This window comes from Engystomops pustulosus, chromosome 5, assembly GCF_040894005.1.
Source record: "Engystomops pustulosus chromosome 5, aEngPut4.maternal, whole genome shotgun sequence".
Classification (NCBI taxonomy): domain Eukaryota; kingdom Metazoa; phylum Chordata; class Amphibia; order Anura; family Leptodactylidae; genus Engystomops; species Engystomops pustulosus.
This window is the reverse complement of record NC_092415.1, coordinates 33,475,570-33,495,259: the sequence shown is the minus strand read 5'-3', so window position 1 is coordinate 33,495,259 and position 19,690 is coordinate 33,475,570. Positions and strand designations below refer to the sequence as shown.

The window sequence follows — 19,690 nt, the reverse complement described above, 5'->3', positions numbered from 1 at the left end:
ATCCTCTGAGCCCTCTGTGTCTATGACCTGCAGGATGTGCCATTCTCTGAGTCCTCTGTGTCTATGACCTGCAGGCTGTGCCATCCTCTGAGTCCTCTGTGTCTATGATCAGCCAGCTGTGCCCTCCTCTGAGTCCTCTGTGTCTATGACCTGCAGACTCTGCCCTCCTCTGAGTCCTCTGTGTCTATGATCTGTAGGCTGTGCCCTCCTCTGAGTCCTCTGTGTCTATGACCTGCAGACTCTGCCCTCTTCTGAGTCCTCTGTGTCTATGACCTACATGCTCTCCCCTTCTCTGAGTCCTCTGTAACTACGATCTGCAGACTCGGCCCTCCTCTGAGTCCTCTGTGTCTATGACCCACAGACTCTTCCCTCCTCTGAGTCCTCTGTGTCTATGATCTGTAGGCTGTGCCCTCCTCTGAGTCCTCTGTGTCTATGACCTGCAGACTCTGCCCTCTTCTGAGTCCTCTGTGTCTATGACCTACATGCTCTCCCCTTCTCTGAGTCCTCTGTAACTACGATCTGCAGACTCGGCCCTCCTCTGAGTCCTCTGTGTCTATGACCCGCAGACTCTTCCCTCCTCTGAGTCCTCTGTGTCTATGACCTGCAGACTCTGCCCTCTTCTAAGTCCTCTGTTTCTATGACCTACATGCTCTCCCCTCCTCTGAGTCCTCTGTATTTATGATCTGCAGACTCGGCCCTTCTCTGAGTCCTCTGTGTCTATGACCTGCAGCATGTGTACTCCTCTGAGTCCTCTGTGTCTATGACCTGCAGCATGTGTACTCCTCTGAGTCCTCTGTTTCTATGACCTGTAGGCTGTGCCGTCCTCTGAGTCCTCTGTGTCTATGACCCGCAGACTCTTCCCTCCTCTGAGTCCTGTGTGTCTATGACCTGCAGGCTGTGCCCTCCTCTGAGCCCTCTGTGTCTATGACCCGCAGACTCTTCCCTCCTCTGAGTCCTCTGTGTCTATGACCTGCAGGCTGTGCCCTCCTCTGAGTCCTCTGTGTCTATGACCTGCAGGCTGCGCCCTCCTCTGAGTCCTCTGTGTCTATGACCTGTAGGCTGTGCCATCCTGAGTCCTCTGTGTCTATGATCAGCCAGCTGTGCCCTCCTCTGAGTCCTCTGTGTCTATGACCTGTAGGCTGTGCCATCCTCTGAGCCCTCTGTGTCTATGACCTGCAGGATGTGCCATTCTCTGAGTCCTCTGTGTCTATGACCTGCAGACTCTGCCCTCTTCTGAGTCCTCTGTGTCTATGACCTACATGCTCTCCCCTTCTCTGAGTCCTCTGTAACTACGATCTGCAGACTCGGCCCTCCTCTGAGTCCTCTGTGTCTATGACCCACAGACTCTTCCCTCCTCTGAGTCCTCTGTGTCTATGATCTGTAGGCTGTGCCCTCCTCTGAGTCCTCTGTGTCTATGACCTGCAGACTCTGCCCTCTTCTGAGTCCTCTGTGTCTATGACCTACATGCTCTCCCCTTCTCTGAGTCCTCTGTAACTACGATCTGCAGACTCGGCCCTCCTCTGAGTCCTCTGTGTCTATGACCCGCAGACTCTTCACTCCTCTGAGTCCTCTGTGTCTATGACCCGCAGACTCTTCCCTCCTCTAAGTCCTCTGTGTCTATGACCTGCAGACTCTGCCCTCTTCTAAGTCCTCTGTGTCTATGACCTACATGCTCTCCCCTCCTCTGAGTCCTCTGTATTTATGATCTGCAGACTCGGCCCTTCTCTGAGTCCTCTGTGTCTATGACCTGCAGCATGTGTACTCCTCTGAGTCCTCTGTGTTTATGACCTGCAGCATGTGTACTCCTCTGAGTCCTCTGTTTCTATGACCTGTAGGCTGTGCCGTCCTCTGAGTGCTCTGTTTCTATGACCTACATGCTCTCCCCTCCTCTGAGTCCTCTGTGTCTATGACCTGCAGACTCTTCCCTCCTCTGAGTCCTCTGTGTCTATGACCTGCAGCATGTGTACTCCTCTGAGTCCTCTGTTTCTATGACCTGTAGGCTGTGCCGTCCTCTGAGTCCTCTGTGTCTATGACCCGCAGACTCTTCCCTCCTCTGAGTCCTGTGTGTCTATGACCTGCAGGCTGTGCCCTCCTCTGAGCCCTCTGTGTCTATGACCCGCAGACTCTTCCCTCCTCTGAGTCCTCTGTGTCTATGACCTGCAGGCTGTGCCCTCCTCTGAGTCCTCTGTGTCTATGACCTGCAGGCTGCGCCCTCCTCTGAGTCCTCTGTGTCTATGACCTGTAGGCTGTGCCATCCTGAGTCCTCTGTGTCTATGATCAGCCAGCTGTGCCCTCCTCTGAGTCCTCTGTGTCTATGACCTGTAGGCTGTGCCATCCTCTGAGCCCTCTGTGTCTATGACCTGCAGGATGTGCCATTCTCTGAGTCCTCTGTGTCTATGACCTGCAGACTCTGCCCTCTTCTGAGTCCTCTGTGTCTATGACCTACATGCTCTCCCCTTCTCTGAGTCCTCTGTAACTACGATCTGCAGACTCGGCCCTCCTCTGAGTCCTCTGTGTCTATGACCCACAGACTCTTCCCTCCTCTGAGTCCTCTGTGTCTATGATCTGTAGGCTGTGCCCTCCTCTGAGTCCTCTGTGTCTATGACCTGCAGACTCTGCCCTCTTCTGAGTCCTCTGTGTCTATGACCTACATGCTCTCCCCTTCTCTGAGTCCTCTGTAACTACGATCTGCAGACTCGGCCCTCCTCTGAGTCCTCTGTGTCTATGACCCGCAGACTCTTCACTCCTCTGAGTCCTCTGTGTCTATGACCCGCAGACTCTTCCCTCCTCTAAGTCCTCTGTGTCTATGACCTGCAGACTCTGCCCTCTTCTAAGTCCTCTGTGTCTATGACCTACATGCTCTCCCCTCCTCTGAGTCCTCTGTATTTATGATCTGCAGACTCGGCCCTTCTCTGAGTCCTCTGTGTCTATGACCTGCAGCATGTGTACTCCTCTGAGTCCTCTGTGTTTATGACCTGCAGCATGTGTACTCCTCTGAGTCCTCTGTTTCTATGACCTGTAGGCTGTGCCGTCCTCTGAGTGCTCTGTTTCTATGACCTACATGCTCTCCCCTCCTCTGAGTCCTCTGTGTCTATGACCTGCAGACTCTTCCCTCCTCTGAGTCCTCTGTGTCTATGACCTGCAGGCTGTGCCCTCCTCTGAGTCCTTTAGGTCTGAACTTTAGGAGTTTGCGCCCATATCCAATAAGAGGCTGGAGCAGAGTTGGCCCAGGCATGCTAACTGAGATAATGTGCAATAGCTAGGAGTGAGAGAAATAAGCCAAGGTCTGGCTAGGCAGACATAAGCTACACAGTAAAGGTTAAGGTGGGCAGCACAGATTCAAAGCCAGATCAAACTAAGTTTGCCACTAAGAGCCAGGTATCTCCACTTTTGCATAGACTCAATGGATTTGCAGGAGCTTGCAGAGTGCTGTTCTCAGCAATTTCCGATGCTCCCATCATATTGAATGGATCAGCAGAACGCATACTCAGCCTATTGCTTTTGTGATTGGTGGGGATCCGTTCTCATGATCAGTGAGGTCGAAGCAGTCGGACTCAACCAATAACAATGTGATTGTGGGGGTCTGGCTGCTTCGACTTCACCTCGTCAAAATAGGGGTTATAAAACTAACTCAGTATGCTAAGGGGAAAAGTATAATTTATGGGATAACTTTTTTCATCTGTCCTAACTAATAGATTCTCAGGTCTTATGTGTAATGGGAGCGATAGTGATTATAAAACAAATTTACACAGATTCCACATAAATGGGGGTAGGTCTTTCCCCTGTGAGACCCAACTTGGGTCAACCAAGGAACCCTAAACCAACATCTTTCTGGCTCTGTGTTTCAGTATTCTCCTGGGGAATATCCATTCTATGAATTAGACGTGCTGTATTACCAATCATATAGTAAATTGGATGACAAATAAAGATTCCATTAAAAAAGACAACCGTGCAAACAGTGTAGAAAAACTAGGAAAGAAAGATGATATAAGACGGGAGCCATGTGAAAGGCAAGTAATCAGTTAGGTCAAGAATGTCACAGCTTCTTCTGTGCGAGCCCTCTAGATGTCAGATAATCATTCCATACTCTTTCATTGCGCAAATAATGATGGAATTGCTGCCTTGGCCTTGGGTTGGTAAATTGTGTTTACTCATTGTTAGATAATATAGACTGTTAGTATTCCAGAGTGGTTTCCTCCGCACGGCTAAATCATAGCTGCTCTGCCTCTTCAATGATTATATCTTGTGTCTTAAATGAAGACATTTGCAGTTGGTATTCACAACGTTGTGAAGGTTACATCTTTCATTTATTATATACACTTTGCAAAAGCTGTCAAAGCACAAAACAGATGTCCACATAAAAGCTTTCATTATTCTGACTTTCCTGGATTTGCGCGGTAGTCGTTTTTAATAATTCTTGTGAAGTGTACCTATCGATTTCATGCGGAGGCATCCTCCGTTCTGGGAGCGGAGATAATATTTGTAAAAGTGACGACAATCAACATTGTCGACAATTGTCTTGTAACAAGCGGCATCGCGGAGGACTGAGTGGCAACATGGAAGAGTGAGTGGCATAATGGAAGATTGAGCATTGGGAATTAACCAAATTCCTAATTCACAAAGGACATTGACAATACATTTTTGAAAAAGAGATGAATGGATACAACTTTTGTATCCCAACAAGATTTGGTGCCACCTAGGTAAATTACAACCAAATCTGGTTATAAGGAGTTAGTAGGCTTAGTAGGTTGGACCGTGTCATAGCCTTTCAGCTTTGGTCAATGTCCATAGATAAAATTTAGCCAAAATACCTTGGCTCTATGAAGTTTTCAATTTCAGGAACCAGTAGAAGATTATAATATGGTCGATTTGGGTGGCCGTCTAGAGCCCTAAGAATTCTGGGGGCCCATGTTATCTATGTTGATGTGATTTTGCCCTGTACTGGTAGATATTGTAGGAGAAGATCTTCTGGCCCTGTACAACTCCAACACACAGATGTGTCTACACCTGTAACATGAGTACACAGTAACCCTACCAGCAACTTCAAAAGGTCTTCCAGAGGTCCTTATAATGGAACACTTAAGTGGACCCCGGCTTTTCTGCTTTTATATATGCAGTAAACATGTCACTTGTAACATATCTAGGTGGTCCTGTAGCTTTTAGTGGGTATTCCGGAATCTCACGGTGCTTCAGAGCCCATCTCGTTTACAATCACTAAATTTTGCGCAGCCACTCTCTGTGACTCGGGGAACGTCTTAGACTAGGTTTTGGTTTGAAATTTTACACTTCGGTTTCCAAAATACACTTATTAACCACCATATACAGGAGCCATTGTCTGCTGCTGTGGTAGTAAGCAACCAATCAGAGCTCAGCTTCTATTTTGCCACAGCTTAAGATAATTTATGTGTGAGGTAATATGGAGGGAGAGAGACAGAGAGAGAGACTGAGAGGGAGAGAGACAACGATGGAGATAGACAATGGGAGAGAGACTGAGAGGAAGAGACAGCTAGAGAGAGACAGAGAGGAAGAGAGACAGAGAGTGAGAGACAGACAGACAGACAGATAGGGAGAGAGACAGAGCGGGAGAGAGACAGAGTGAGACAGTGGGAGAAAGACAGAGAGGGAGAGACAGAGACAGACAGAGATGGAGAGAGACAGAGAGAGAGACTGAGAGGGAGAGAGACAATGATGGAGATAGACAATGGGAGAGAGACAACGATGGAGATAGACAATGGGAGAGAGACAGAGAGGAAGAGACAGAGACAGACAGAGACAGAGAGGAAGAGAGACAGAGAGTGAGAGACAGACAGATAGGGAGAGAGACAGAGCGGGAGAGAGACAGAGTGAGACAGTGGGAGAGAGACAGAGAGGGAGAGACAGAGACAGACAGAGATGGAGAGAGACAGAGAGGGAGAGAGACAGACAGAGAGGGAGAGAGACAGAGTGATATAGTGGAAGAGAGACAGATAGAGACAAATAGGGAGAGAGACAGAGAGAGAGAGAGAGAGAGGGAGACAGAATGAGAGAGGGAGAGAGACAGAGTGAGACTGTGGGAGAGAGACAGTGAGGGGGAGAGACAGACAGAGAGGAAGAGAAAGACAGAAAGAGAGAGACAGACAGATAGAGATACATAGACAGTGACAGAGAGACAGAAAAAAGACAGAGAGGGAGGGAGAGAGAGAGACTGAAATAGAGACAGACATGAAGAGACAGGCAGACAAAGAGACAAACAGAGAGAGACAGACAGAGAGATACAGAGAGAGAAATGCATAGGTAGAGAGAAAGAGAGACAAAATTGGATACATAAGTAGATAGAAAGAAATAAAGATAGATGGATATAAAATATTGTTTGTTAACCCCTTCTATTTTGTTCATAGTTAAGAGCAGTTATTTACTATCCTGGGCAATGCCTGGAGCTACAGCTTGTATTTCTATATAGACAATATCACAAATGACAAGAAATACAATATGACTTCAGTATTCGCAGACTTCCTCATAAATAATGCTGGAGATACATATCCACAAAGCCATGGAATTCCCAGTTCAGGCCGGAGGAGGACGGCTGCAGGTAACCGGCCAAAATATCCCCAGTTTTACTTTGTTTTTAGAAGTTTATCGGCTTCCAGCTACAGAAAAATGGCCACAGGAATTTCCTCGCATCCAAGTGCTTTTTCGTAGCGAGCGCAGGTTCTGGCTCACAGCAGACAAAAGGCTTGAGAGATGAAATTAATCTTTAATGATGTAGCATAAAATATCAGCTCTGCTGCAGCCGGCTAGCACGCTGAATATTTTACTAAAATCAACATTTTTAAATCATTTAGATGTACAAAAGAGAATTTCAGTGTGCAAGATCCCCCTGCCAGACAGTGCTGGTGCCAGTGTGATGTATAATCCATGCCCTGCGAGGGTCATAGCATGTAACACGTGTTGCCTCATCAAAGTCATTGGGGCTTATTTTGCAGATCGCAATTTCGTAGGGCTGTTTGCCATTTTCAGGATTTGCGCAGCTTTGACAGATATTTAACAGGGGTTTGCGCTGGGACTGTGTTACGTGCAATTGGATTAGGGCGCAGCGCCAACTTTCATGTGACAGAAATCAGGGGGGGGGGGGGGGGTTCCGACAGATTCGGACTGGGTGCGGAATTTAACATTAAAATTGTGTCGCAAGACAATGCACTTACATGCACCAGGAAAAAGATGGTGAACTCTGTCGGACTTGAGCGGGGAAGCAACACATTAAGGATATCAGGCGCACGATCTTAGTGAATCGCGTCAGAGTGCATTATCGTCAGACAATGCACTTTAGGTGAACTCAGTTGGACGGGTTAGTAAATCTCTCCCATTGGCTTTTATAAAGTTTCCATAGAAGCTTTTACTGTGCATATTCCATCTATTGCAGCTGTATTACAATAAAACTCAATGGGGCTCATTTACTAAGGGTCCGAATCGCGCATTTTCGTCGGGTTTTCCCGAATTTTTCAGATTTTCCCCGAGATTTTGGTGCACACGAGTCGAATTGTGGCGCATTGGCGCCGGCTATCGCGCGACAGAAATCGGGGGGCTTGGCCGTCGGAAAACCCGACGGATTTGGAAAAACCGTGGAATTTAAAAAAGAATTTGTGTTGCAAGAATAGCACTCACATACACCGGGACGGTGAAGGTGAACTCCGGTGAACTCCGGCGGACTTCAGCACAGCAGCGACACCTGGTGGACATCAGATGCACGACCTTAGTGAATCCCGATTCAGCGTTGGAGAACACGCCGCAAAAAGGAGCTTTAATAGTTGGCTTTTATGATTCACAAAAAGAAGCTTTGCTGAATTTGTTGTAAGATACGGTTCCAAATCTATTCAGCCTATACTAATCCTCCAAAACATACATATTAAAAGGTCCTAGTCTGTTTCAATTGTGTTTTTATGAATTTTTAAATCTTCAGTTTCTCAAAGACAAAAATAACACGAGCACGAGTGTTGGTCCCATGAAGCCACTTCCTGGTAAAGGGGGTGGACACTTTACCTAATGTTATTTGTAATGTGTGTGTAAGTGTAGGGGGTAATTAGGTAATTTACCAATATACAACTATTAAAGGGAACCTGTCATCAGAAAATGGCCCAATAAACCTCTACCAGTATGTTGTCAAGCAGTTGAACAGCTGATAGATCATGTTTCTTACATGACCCAGCTTGTTGGTATCATCCAGAAAATCAACTTTTAGATGTATAAAGTCAGGGAGGTGGAAAGTTTAACACTGAAGTCAAGCTCTCCCTGACTTTGAAACCTCCTCTCATGTGATTGACATCTTGCGCCAGACTTAAAGAGATCTGATCGATGATGTCCCTGGATGCAGGACCATAAATTAAAGTAAAGGGGACATTTTAAGGCAGGGAAAGCTTGACTTCAGTGTTAATCTCTCCGCCTACTTGACTTTATAAAACCAATTTGCATCCCACTTCAAAGCTGATTTTCTAGATGATGCCACCACACCAGGCCATGAAAAAAAACATCATCTAGATTGAAGCTGCTCAGCTCCTTGACAACATACTGGTAGTGGTGTATTAGGCCAATTTATGATGACAGGTTCCCTTTAATAGTTCTGCACTGCTTTCTTAATAGTTAAAGAAAGATGGAGGGCCAGGTGATCTCTATCTGACCATGGACAATTGTCCTGCCAGGACCTTGATGTTATATTCTTGAACGCTATCATAAGGTCCTGGCAGGGCGATTGTTCATGGACAGATATAGATCACATGACCATCTATCTGCAGCCATTTTATGGTCAGGAATGTCTGACTGATGAGGTAAATGACAGGAGGCTTCACTTTACATATGAAGAAAGTGGAGCAGAACTATTACTAGATGTATATTGGTAAATTACCTAATATCCTACCCCACACATTACAAATAACATGAGGTAAAGTGGCCAACCCCTTTAATACCTACCTCACTGGCAGATAGCAGAGCTCTTGAAACTGGCCAAAAAAACAAAGTATTGGTATGTCCTTCATTATTGGATTATAAAGTGGTATTTACTGGATAAGCGCTTTAACACCATATCTCCGTGTCACAAGACATCAATGTCGCGCTGTACGATGCAGTCAAAGACTTTAGAGGACACAGAGTCACCGTCCAGACACCATCACATTTAGGTTGCATTTCTATGTAGCCCTGAGCGGATTTCACAGTTTCTGGTTAATACAGATATTTTCGGGTAGGTTTGTATGACTTGTAACATTCACTTGTATATCATCTATAGGAATGAGAAAGTGATAATTTGCGATGATACAGCACACAGTGTAGGATGTAAATGAATTTACCTTTTTGCAAACAAAATCTCCTGGTAAATAGACAATGGATTTCAATTTTAGCAGCAAATCGTGAATCATCTGGTTATCGCAGCCCTGATTAGAAAATATGATAAATATTTTTATGTCAGAAAAAAAAACATCCAGCTAGTTAGAAAGCAAGTTAAAGGAAAACTTTGCTTAAAATCTATCATGAAACATCGGGGGCACTTACTCATAGATCCAGGCAGGTGGTAATATTTGTTATCCATGGCCTCCTGCCTTCTAAAATGTTTTAAATTATGCTAATTAGCCTGAAAGACTCAGGGGATGTTACCAGAGGCCTCTGTGTTGCAGGTTCACAGGCTTCACAAGCACTTCCCCCTCCCGTACTCTGTGATGAAACCTCCTCTGCTGTAGTGAGATTACATCACGCAGAGGGAGGGGGAAGTGCTGGGGGAGCCCAGGGGGGATTTGTGTAACCGCTTATGAAGCTACAGCACGGAGGGGCTATTGTAACACCCCCAGAGCCCTTCTGGCTCATTAGCATAATTCTAAAAGATGATATTAGAAGGAAGGAGGACATGCATAACAAATATAAGAAGATTATCGCAGTCACGGTGCCTGGATCTATTAGTAAGTGGCCCTGGTTTGTCATGATGGATTTCCTTTAAGGTTAAGCTGGCTATACATATTACATTATAGTTGTTTATCCTTTGTGTAAAGAGACCTGAGAAATTAAAAAAATGGGAAATGGGAGGAATCGGTGGGAGGAAGTTAAAATGGAGGAAGGAGAAATACAAGGTTCGGTTAAACCATTGAAATGAGAATAAGAGGGGGAATGTTAAACTGGGGGAGTGAGGAAAAAGTGGATGCAAAGATGCTGGAGGATTGGTAATCTGAAAGAATGAGGATTAAAAGGGAAATAATAAACTGGAGGGAGGAGGAATTAGGTGCTGGCAGGGTCGGCTCCAGGTTTCAGTAGGCCTCTGGGTGACAGAGCCTCAGTGGGCCCCTTTGCAGTGAACTCACGTGGCAGCATTAAAAATTCAGAAACTAAAACCGTCTCATGTTCCCAAGTTTATCATAACAAACAGCTCCCTGATGGTTATTTTATATAAAGCCCCCCTCACACCCTATGGAATCATTAGATACAGTCCTCCCTCTCCCCCATGGATTCCTTGTGTAAAGATTTATGTGGGCCCCACCTAGAAAAGAATGTTATATTTAGCAGCCCGCAGTGTGCCATGGGAGGGGGAGGTGCGGGGGGTTGCATAATTAGCAGCCCGAAGAGCCGGACATTTATTCCCCACACTCCAGGCTGCTAATTATAACTTTCTTTTCTAGGTGATCCGGGCGTGTCAAGACTAGCGACGACAGCATTGAGAACAAGACGAAGAGAACCGGAGATGAGTATTTCTGGGATTTTTTTAATGTTTTTTCACTTGTTTTCCTTTAGGTCTAAGTTCAGGGAAGGAGAATGGTATTTGTGTTTAAGAACTAATGTTACCTACTTTGAACAATTCCACATTTTCGACAATCGATAAATTGACATCCACTGCAATAGCCAGTTGCATTTTTGTTGGCATTTCCTCGAGAAGTTCAGATTCATCTATGAAGATAGAGATTTATATACAGTCATATACAATAAAAAGGAAAACAATTATGCTGGAAATACAGGGAGTATATTATAGGGTAAGAATAGTTGAGCAAGAGTTGATTGATATAAAAGTTCAGTAGAGATATTAAATTGCTCCTTATTCTGAGATTAGGAGATCATCCAATCATCATCAGGTCCGACCAAGTCCAAGTCCAGTATATATCATGCAGTGTTGAGGCCAGAAAAACCCTTTAAGGCTGATGCCAATTGGCTCATAGTAGAAAAAAATGCCAACTCATCCTCCATAGCAGTCAAAATAACTCCATGGACTAATGTTAACTATGTACAAAAGGTTTTAGTCATCAGTGATTGGTTCTAATTTATGAATAAAAGGTAACCTGTCACCAGATTTTACCCCATTAAACTACCAGCTCCCTCAGTTAGGGGTAAAATATCCTTTCTAGACTTTCCTCTTTTATGTAAAATCTGGACCATTTAACTAAAGTAAAAAATGTAATCTAAAGGCATATGCAAATGAGCTTAAAGAGTCTGTGAGACACTAAAGGGGTTAACTGTGGATGGGCGGTATGTTTCCCCTAGGTTTTGCTTCTATGCAAGGCCTTAGTGCTGAGGTGGGTTTGTCCAGCACCTTGGACACAGGTGATGGGAACAGCCTAATTAGCCTGGATAAAATGACTCAGCAGAGTTGAGTGTGTTGTCTCTCTGTGGAAGGAGGCTGAGAGGACACAGCTCTGACCTGTGTGTCTGGAGCAGCCACGTGATCTTTGTTTAGTGTGAGCTAGTGGACTATTTGTATAGTTAGCACCCTGACGGGTAGGTTTTCTTTTGTTTATTCAAATACCTGAATGTAAAGGCTGGTTTAATTTTGCTGCAATAAACGCAGGCGAGACCTGTTTGGACTGTACCCTGGTGTCACTGTCTTGAACTGCATCCCAGCACCCCGCTACCACTGTCTCTACTGGGCCAAATCCTCCACATATGGTGCTTCGGATTGCGGGCAGTTCAAAAAGACATACACCTGAAAGGCTCGCTACATCCTGCAACATTGCATGGCCTGGGTGAAAGCCAAGATGGAGGACTTTATTAAATACCTGCAAGAGGAGGCCAGAGCTAATCGGCAGCAGCAGCAGGAAGAGTCCCTGGCTAATCGGCAGCTGCAGCAAGCCATGCTCCAGCAGCAGGAGGAGAGGTCCCGACAGCAGCAAGACATGTTCCAGCAGCAGGAGGAGAGGTCCCGACAGCAGCAAGCCATGCTCCAGCAACAGCAGGAGGAGTCCCGAGCCATGTTCCAGCTGATGATGGAGAAGTTTTCTGGCATTATGACAGCACCGCAAGCGACGACTACTGAGGGGTCCCATACTGGTCTACAAGGGTACCCGGTTGTCCAGCGTTCCGCACGGGCTGCAGTACAAAAGGCTTTACAAAAAATGGCGACGACCGACGACGTGGAGGCGTATCTCACAGTGTTCGAGCGAGTAGCTGAGCGAGAGGAGTTACCGGCTGAGCAGTGGGCAGATGTCCTGGCACCGTTCCTGACCGGCGAGTCGCAGAAGGCTTACTACGACCTGAGTGAAACGGAGGCCCGTGAGTACCCCCAGCTAAAGGCGGAGATTCTGGCTCGTCTTGGGGTCACCGTTCAAGTTCGCTCCAGCCGGGTCCACCAGTGGGCTTACTCAGAAAAATTACCCCCACGCTCCCAAATGCATGACCTGATCCATCTTGTCCGGAAGTGGCTACAACCAGAGGACTGCACCCCCGCACAGATGGTAGAGAGAGTGGTCCTCGACAAATTCACCCGTTCTCTGCCCTCTCGGCTCCAGCGGTGGGTTGGACAGGCCGGTCCCACAAAAGCTGAGGAGCTTGTGTCCCTAGTAGAGAGGTATCGGGCTACGGAGGACCTTCTACTTACCTCTCCGACACGAAGCAGTGCCAGTGACAGGGTCACCAAACCAGCTGGTAAGACTGCTACTGCGGAAAAGGGGAGACATGTCAGGTTGGGAGGGGGTTCATTGGGGGGCGTGGATACCCAGAAACCCAGTGAGGCTCGTGACAGAGGTCATGGCCGTATCCAGTGCTGGCGGTGCCATGAAATGGGCCATATTGCTGCCAACTGTCCACTGTCAGTGGAGCCAATGGACTGCAACCAGACCCGGCGAGTGTCACTGTTTGCCCGGCCAGTTCTGGCGGCTGAGTCAGTCACGGATGCAGAACCCCAAGTATGCATGGTCACAATCGGTGGTCACACAGTGGAAGCCTTGCTAGACTCAGGGAGTCTGGTCACCCTGGTGCGGGGAACTTTGGTTGATCCTGGACTATACAGTGGGCGGAGAGTGGGAGTGTTGTGTATACATGGGGACACTCGCGAATATCCCACTGCTGTCATCAACCTACACACCCCTTGTGGTACTGTTACCCATGAAGTGGGGGTGGTGGGGACCCTGTTTCATGAGGCTATTATCGGCAGAGACTTACCGGTGTTTTGGGACCTCTGGAGACGAAGACCCACCTCAGGTGCTGTTGCAGATAATGGACTTCAGGTATGTCCGGCCTTGGCCCCTGAACCCTTTGAGGCCGATGTACCCACACCAGCAGTAGGGGTGACCCCATGTGATGAATTCTCTCCCCTAGAGGTCCTAGCTGGTGAGGTCGAGGGCCACGAGGAGGTGGCCGACATGCTGGACCTTGAGATTTCCCGTGACAATTTTGGGGCTGCACAGCTACAGGACCCTACCTTGGTTAAAGCACGGGAGAATGTCAAGGTGATAAATGGGGTGCTCCAAATACCAGGGGCTGATAAAATATACCCCTGAATGGTGATTATTGGGGAACTGTTGTACAGGGTCGACCAGATACGGGGTGAGGAGGTTGAGCAACTTGTAGTACCCCAATCTCACCGTAGGCTGGTGCTAGAGTTGGCACACAAACATGTGCTGGGAGGGCACTTAGGTGCTGAGAAGACCCGAGAGAGGATCCTGCAGCGATTTTTCTGGCCCGGGGTGTGGGAGGAGGTAAACCGGTATTGTAGCTCCTGCCCTGAGTGTCAAGTTACTGCCCCGGTCTCCCACTTCAGGAGTCCTCTGGTCCCGCTACCGATCATAGAAGTGCCCTTTGAACGGATTGCAATGGATCTGGTTGGCCCCATAGTCAAATCCTCCAGGGGGCACCAATACATCCTAGTTATCCTGGACTACGCTACGCGGTATCCCGAGGCGATTCCATTAAGGAACACCTCCTCCAAAAATATTGCTAGGGAGCTGTTCCAGGTGTTCTCACGCACAGGCCTCCCCAAGGAAATCTTGACTGACCAGGGTACCCCATTCATGTCTAGGGTAATGAAGGAGATGTGCAAGTTACTACAGGTAAAACAGCTCCGCACCTCTGTGTATCATCCTCAGACAGATGGCCTGGTAGAGAGGTTTAATAAGACCTTGAAGGGGATGCTTAAGAGGGTGGTCAGCAAAGATGGGAAGGACTGGGATTGTTTGTTGCCCTATTTGATGTTTGCCATACGTGAAGTTCCCCAGTCCTCCACGGGTTTCTCACCCTTTGAGCTGTTATATGGCCGTTCCCCACGTGGGCTTTTGGATGTAGCCAAGGAGACCTGGGAGCAGGAGAGGACCCCCCACCGTAGTGTGATAGAACACGTCTCCCTTATGCAGGACCGCATAGCGGCGGTAATGCCCCTTGTGAAGGAGCACATGACAAGGGCACAAGAGGCCCAGTCTAGGGTCTACAATAGGTCAGCCAGACTCAGGACCTTTAACCCAGGCGACAGAGTGCTAGTTCTGGTGCCCACCGTGGAGAGCAAGTTCTTGGCCAAATGGCAAGGGCCATATGAGGTCATGGAGAGAGTGGGGAAGGTAACCTACAGGGTATCTCAGCCGGGGAGGAGGAAACCCGAACAGATATACCACGTGAACCTCCTAAAGCCATGGAGGGAAAGAGAGTCCCTGATGGCCATGGGAGTAGAGAAGGCGTCTGTCCCCAAGAAGGGGACACCGGAGGTAGGTGTTTGTGCTCCGAAATGTGGATGTGTTCTCTAAGTTGCCGGGACGTACTTCAGTCATCAAGCATGACATCATAACCGAACCCCACATCCGGGTACACCAAAAACCCTACCGGGTCCCTGAAGCGCGCCGGCTTGCCATATCCGAAGAAGTCAGGCAGATGTTAGACCTGGGGGTTATCGAGGAATCTAAAAGTGACTGGTCGAGTCCTATTGTGTTGATTCCCAAACCTGATGGTTCCCTACGGTTCTGCAATGATTTTAGGAAGTTGAACGAGGTGTCCAAATTTGATTCCTATCCCATGCCCAGGGTTGACGAGTTGATAGAACGACTTGGACAGGCTAGGTTCTTCTCCACCCTTGACCTGACGAAAGGGTATTGGCAGGTACCCCTGACTGACAGGGCTAAAGAGAAGACCGCTTTTGTTACCCCTGATGGGCTTTTTCAGTACGTGGTACTCCCCTTTGGGCTACATGGGGCTCCCGCCACATTCCAGAGGTTAATGGATCTCGTGCTAAAACCTCACCGGAGTTATGCCTCGGCCTACTTAGATGACATCATAGTCTATAGTAACGACTGGGAGAGTCATCTAGCCAAAGTACAAGCAGTGGTAGACTCCCTGAGGGCAGCAGGGCTGACAGCGAACCCCCAAAAGTGTGCACTGGGTCTGGAAGAGGCCCGTTACCTGGGGTACCGTATTGGGCGAGGGGTCATCAAACCCCAAGTAAATAAAGTAGAGGCGATCCAGCAGTGGCCGCGACCTTTGAGCAAGAAGCAAGTGAGGGCTTTTCTGGGCATAGTGGGCTATTATCGCCGATTTATCCCCGATTTTGCGACAATAGCGGCACCCCTGACTGACCTGACAAAGGGTAGCAGGGCGGTGATGGTAAAGTGGAGTGAAGAGGCTGAGGGGGCGTTTCAGCGACTTAAGACGGTTTTGTGCGAGGGACCGGTACTGATTACCCCTAACTTCACCAAGACCTTTATTGTGCAGACTGACGCTTCTGACGTGGGCTTGGGGGCTGTCCTGTCCCAAGTAGTGGAGGGTGAGGAACATCCTGTAACATTCCTGAGCCGCAAGCTCACACCCCCTGAGAAGAACTATAGTATAGTTGAGAGGGAGTGCTTGGCGATAAAATGGGCTCTGGAATCCCTGAGGTATTATCTGGTAGGGCGGCAGTTTACACTGGTGACTGATCACTCTCCCCTAACCTGGATGAGTCAGGCCAAGGAGAGGAACGCCAGGGTCACAAGGTGGTTCCTAATGCTCCAGAATTTTAAATTCACGGTGGAACATCGAGCAGGAAAGCTGCATGGGAATGCCGATGCCCTATCCCGTACCCACTGTCTGATGGCCAAAAATGTTCGTCCCCACAGGGTCAAACAGAGGGGGAGGGTATGTGAGACACTGAAGGGGTTAACTGTGGATGGGCGGTATGTTTCCCCTAGGTTTTGCTTCTATGCAAGGCCTTAGTGCTGAGGTGGGTTTGTCCAGCACCTTGGACACAGGTGATGGGAACAGCCTAATTAGCCTGGATAAAATGACTCAGCAGAGTTGAGTGTGTTGTCTCTCTGTGGAAGGAGGCTGAGAGGACACAGCTCTGACCTGTGTGTCTGGAGCAGCCACGTGATCTTTGTTTAGTGTGAGCTAGTGGACTATTTGTATAGTTAGCACCCTGACGGGTAGGTTTTCTTTTGTTTATTCAAATACCTGAATGTAAAGGCTGGTTTAATTTTGCTGCAATAAACGCAGGCGAGACCTGTTTGGACTGTACCCTGGTGTCCCTGTCTTGAACTGCATCCCAGCACCCCGCTACCACGGTCTCTACTGGGCCAAATCCTCCACAAGTCATATTTAGCCATAAATGAGTCGAGTTTAGATGCTGCAGGAGGTTGTCACTTCAGATTTATGGTTTTATAGCACTTAGTAACATGCAGATTAAAATGTAACTGTAAAGCTATAGTGATTTTACCAAATTATTATATGTGATTCCCCCTTTGAAAACAAACAGAACAATACCGACTTTGTACTTCTCGTCCTTTTATTTCCAAAGTTATGGCATATTCTGTTCTAAAAGTGTTTGACAAAAAAATCTCTCTCACCAGAGGTGAAGTGGGCGGAGACTAATGTCTGTCAGTCTATGCCCACAAGCAGAGGCCAGTTAGCTAGTTAGCTGTGTTCTCTCTCTCGGATCTATTTAGTTTCCCACTGAACACTGCACATACAGGATGTATATGGTGACAGCCTGGAAGCTTCCATCACATGGAGGAGCAGGGAACATGAGATGAGTAGTAGAAATAATGAGTACTTGCAGCCTGTGCTATGTGAGCACTAAGGGTTAATGACAGGGTGGGGGAAGGGAGTGGGGATGGAGGGACTGATAGGGAACAGGAGAGATCCTTTACCTCATTATTCTGTGCACGAGACATCTGCACACACATCCACCTCTGCTACATTCACTGTCACATGTTCTCCTCCTCTGTGAGCAGGGAGCAGCAGCTCCTCCCCTCCCATGAAACCGACCCCGAAAACATAGTGTAAAAAACTATTTACTCATAGGGCTTATAAGCACATTGAGAGGAAGCAGCTATTGCAGCACTGAAGTAATCTGAGGGGAATAGCAAAGAAACTACTAAATATAGGTAACAAAGATCATAGGAATAGTTATTTTACATCCCACGAGCTATTTATTTGTGAAAAATAAAACCCTTATAGTTACTTTTTAGACATGAGAATCTCATATTTCAGATTGTGGATACAGTTACAGAACCAGAGATAGAGATAGTATCTAAAGACATAGGCTGGAACTGAATCTTAAAGGAAACCTACCACTTGAAGTGGCAGGTATAAGAGGGAACTACCGAGCACCAGCTCAGGGTGAGCTGGTGCCGGAGCTTATTTTTGTTAGTGTTTTAAACCGCAGTATCGCGGTTTAAAACACTTTTTAAACTTTATGGCCGAAGCTGCTTCGGCGCAGGGAGGTAAGCGCTCGGCGCACCATGCGCGCGACCGTGCCCGCGGCTCTCATTCACTTCCTATGTAGCCGCGTGCACGGTCGCGCGCATGGTGCGCCGACCGCGTACCTCCCTGCGCCGAAGCAGCTTCAGCCATACAGTTTAAAATACTGCGGTTTAAAACACTAACAAAAATAAGCTCCGGCACCAGCTCACCCTGAGCTGGTGCTCGGTAGTTCCCTCTTATACCTGCCACTTCAAGTGGTAGGTTTCCTTTAAGCTGCAGCTTATATTTCCAACCATGTCTTTACCTGCCTATATCCTAGATTCTGTAGCCCCCAGAACCACAAACATATGTTGGTACTATTGAACTAAAGATAGTGACGTCTGAAGTGACGTTCCCCCTTCAGCCTCTAAATGTGACTTATCTCATGCAAAATATGACTCTTCTCTGCTTGTTTTCACATGCCTTTTGAGGAGTATTTTAAAGTGGAGGTTTCGCATAAAAGAGGGAATTTTAGAAAGAACATTTCATACGCTACCTGAGGGGGAGGCTAGTTTAATGGGGGAAACTCAGGTGTCAGCATCCCTTTAAATATAGCGACTGCAGATTGTCTCCTTAATTCTGAGTACATTGCCTTTAATTGTACAATGGCCGTGCTTGGTATTGAAGAACAGTTCCATGCTTACAGGCCTCATGATCAGTGTAAGACAAGAGCGACCCTCAAAATCTAAAAATTAAAATAGTTCTTGTATATGGATGTAAAGATAAACTCCTACCCAACATTCCTTGCGAATCCCACGTATACTCGTACCAGGTCCGTACGCGATTCTGAACATATTTAGGAATTTTGTTAGTGTTCATATAGGCAACAGTTTTATCCACGGAGGCACGGTAATGGCTCTGTCCTGCAGTTGCGGCTCCAATCACATCACGCATCTAGGAAAGACGTTGATAGTTTATATACTAAGGAGCCCAAGCCTACTAGTATAACTGCCATGCAGTATGCGTGCGTGGGGGATTGGTTCCAAAATTATATGTGTAGCTGACTAAAGCAAATTGCTGAATTTCAATCTAGCCTCTTTCAATATGCTGGTAAGTAGTTTCTTCTTTAATATGTAGATTGACTCATATACAGGGATGTACCAGTCATGAGGCAAGTTGAGCCTCTTGCCTTAGGCCTCATCACCACCTGCAGCAAGATGAGGGCACAGTCACTACAAAGCAGGACCTGCACATATTGGGGAACATTTACAAAGAATAGTGTAAACTGTACTAAAAGTGGGTTTGCCTGTGTACAGTTCAGGGATATGGCAAGGGGGAGAGGGGTGTTCTGTAGCTCACTTTAGGCAGCAGAGAGTAAAGGTTCACCCCTGTCTGTATAAGGTACAGCATATATAGTAATAAAGTGAACAAAAGTCAATGGCACAAGACCTTGATGCAACCACATCCAGGAGAAGGTTACAGGCCACTTTTATAACCATTTAGGAATTTTTTTTATTTAAATGGTCTTAATTTTTGTGGATACATTTTATTACACAAACTCTTACCTGATACTGATGTCTAATGGTTAGATCTCCTGTACACACTCTATTTGGAGTATATTCTATAAAATGCCAGGCTTGTTGTAGGCCCGCAGGTCAACTTTGTCCCAGGACGTGGAGATTGAACAATACATCATTTTGTGCTGATGTTTTAATCTGAACCTTAATAGTAAAGGCGATGTACTATGTTATCTAGTACACAACTCCATCTTTAGGTCTCCTGTGTAATGGATGTCTCATATTGATTTTCTGAAATGCAACTTCAAGTGTCTGCATGCATC

At 47.1% G+C, this 19,690-nt stretch overlaps 1 protein-coding gene across 2 annotated transcripts in view; it reads right to left on the bottom strand.

Moving 5' to 3' along the window:
- Positions 1-19,690, bottom strand: part of CNGB3 (cyclic nucleotide gated channel subunit beta 3) — a 121,126-nt gene that overhangs the window by 29,079 nt on the left and 72,357 nt on the right. For both annotated transcript variants that reach the window (XM_072151582.1, XM_072151584.1), the window contains exons 13-15: positions 18,645-18,804; positions 10,796-10,893; positions 9,315-9,398 (exon numbers count right to left, since the gene is read on the bottom strand). In XM_072151582.1, the coding sequence (XP_072007683.1) occupies positions 9,315-9,398; positions 10,796-10,893; positions 18,645-18,804 (342 nt within the window). The remainder of the gene's footprint in view (positions 1-9,314; positions 9,399-10,795; positions 10,894-18,644; positions 18,805-19,690) is intronic.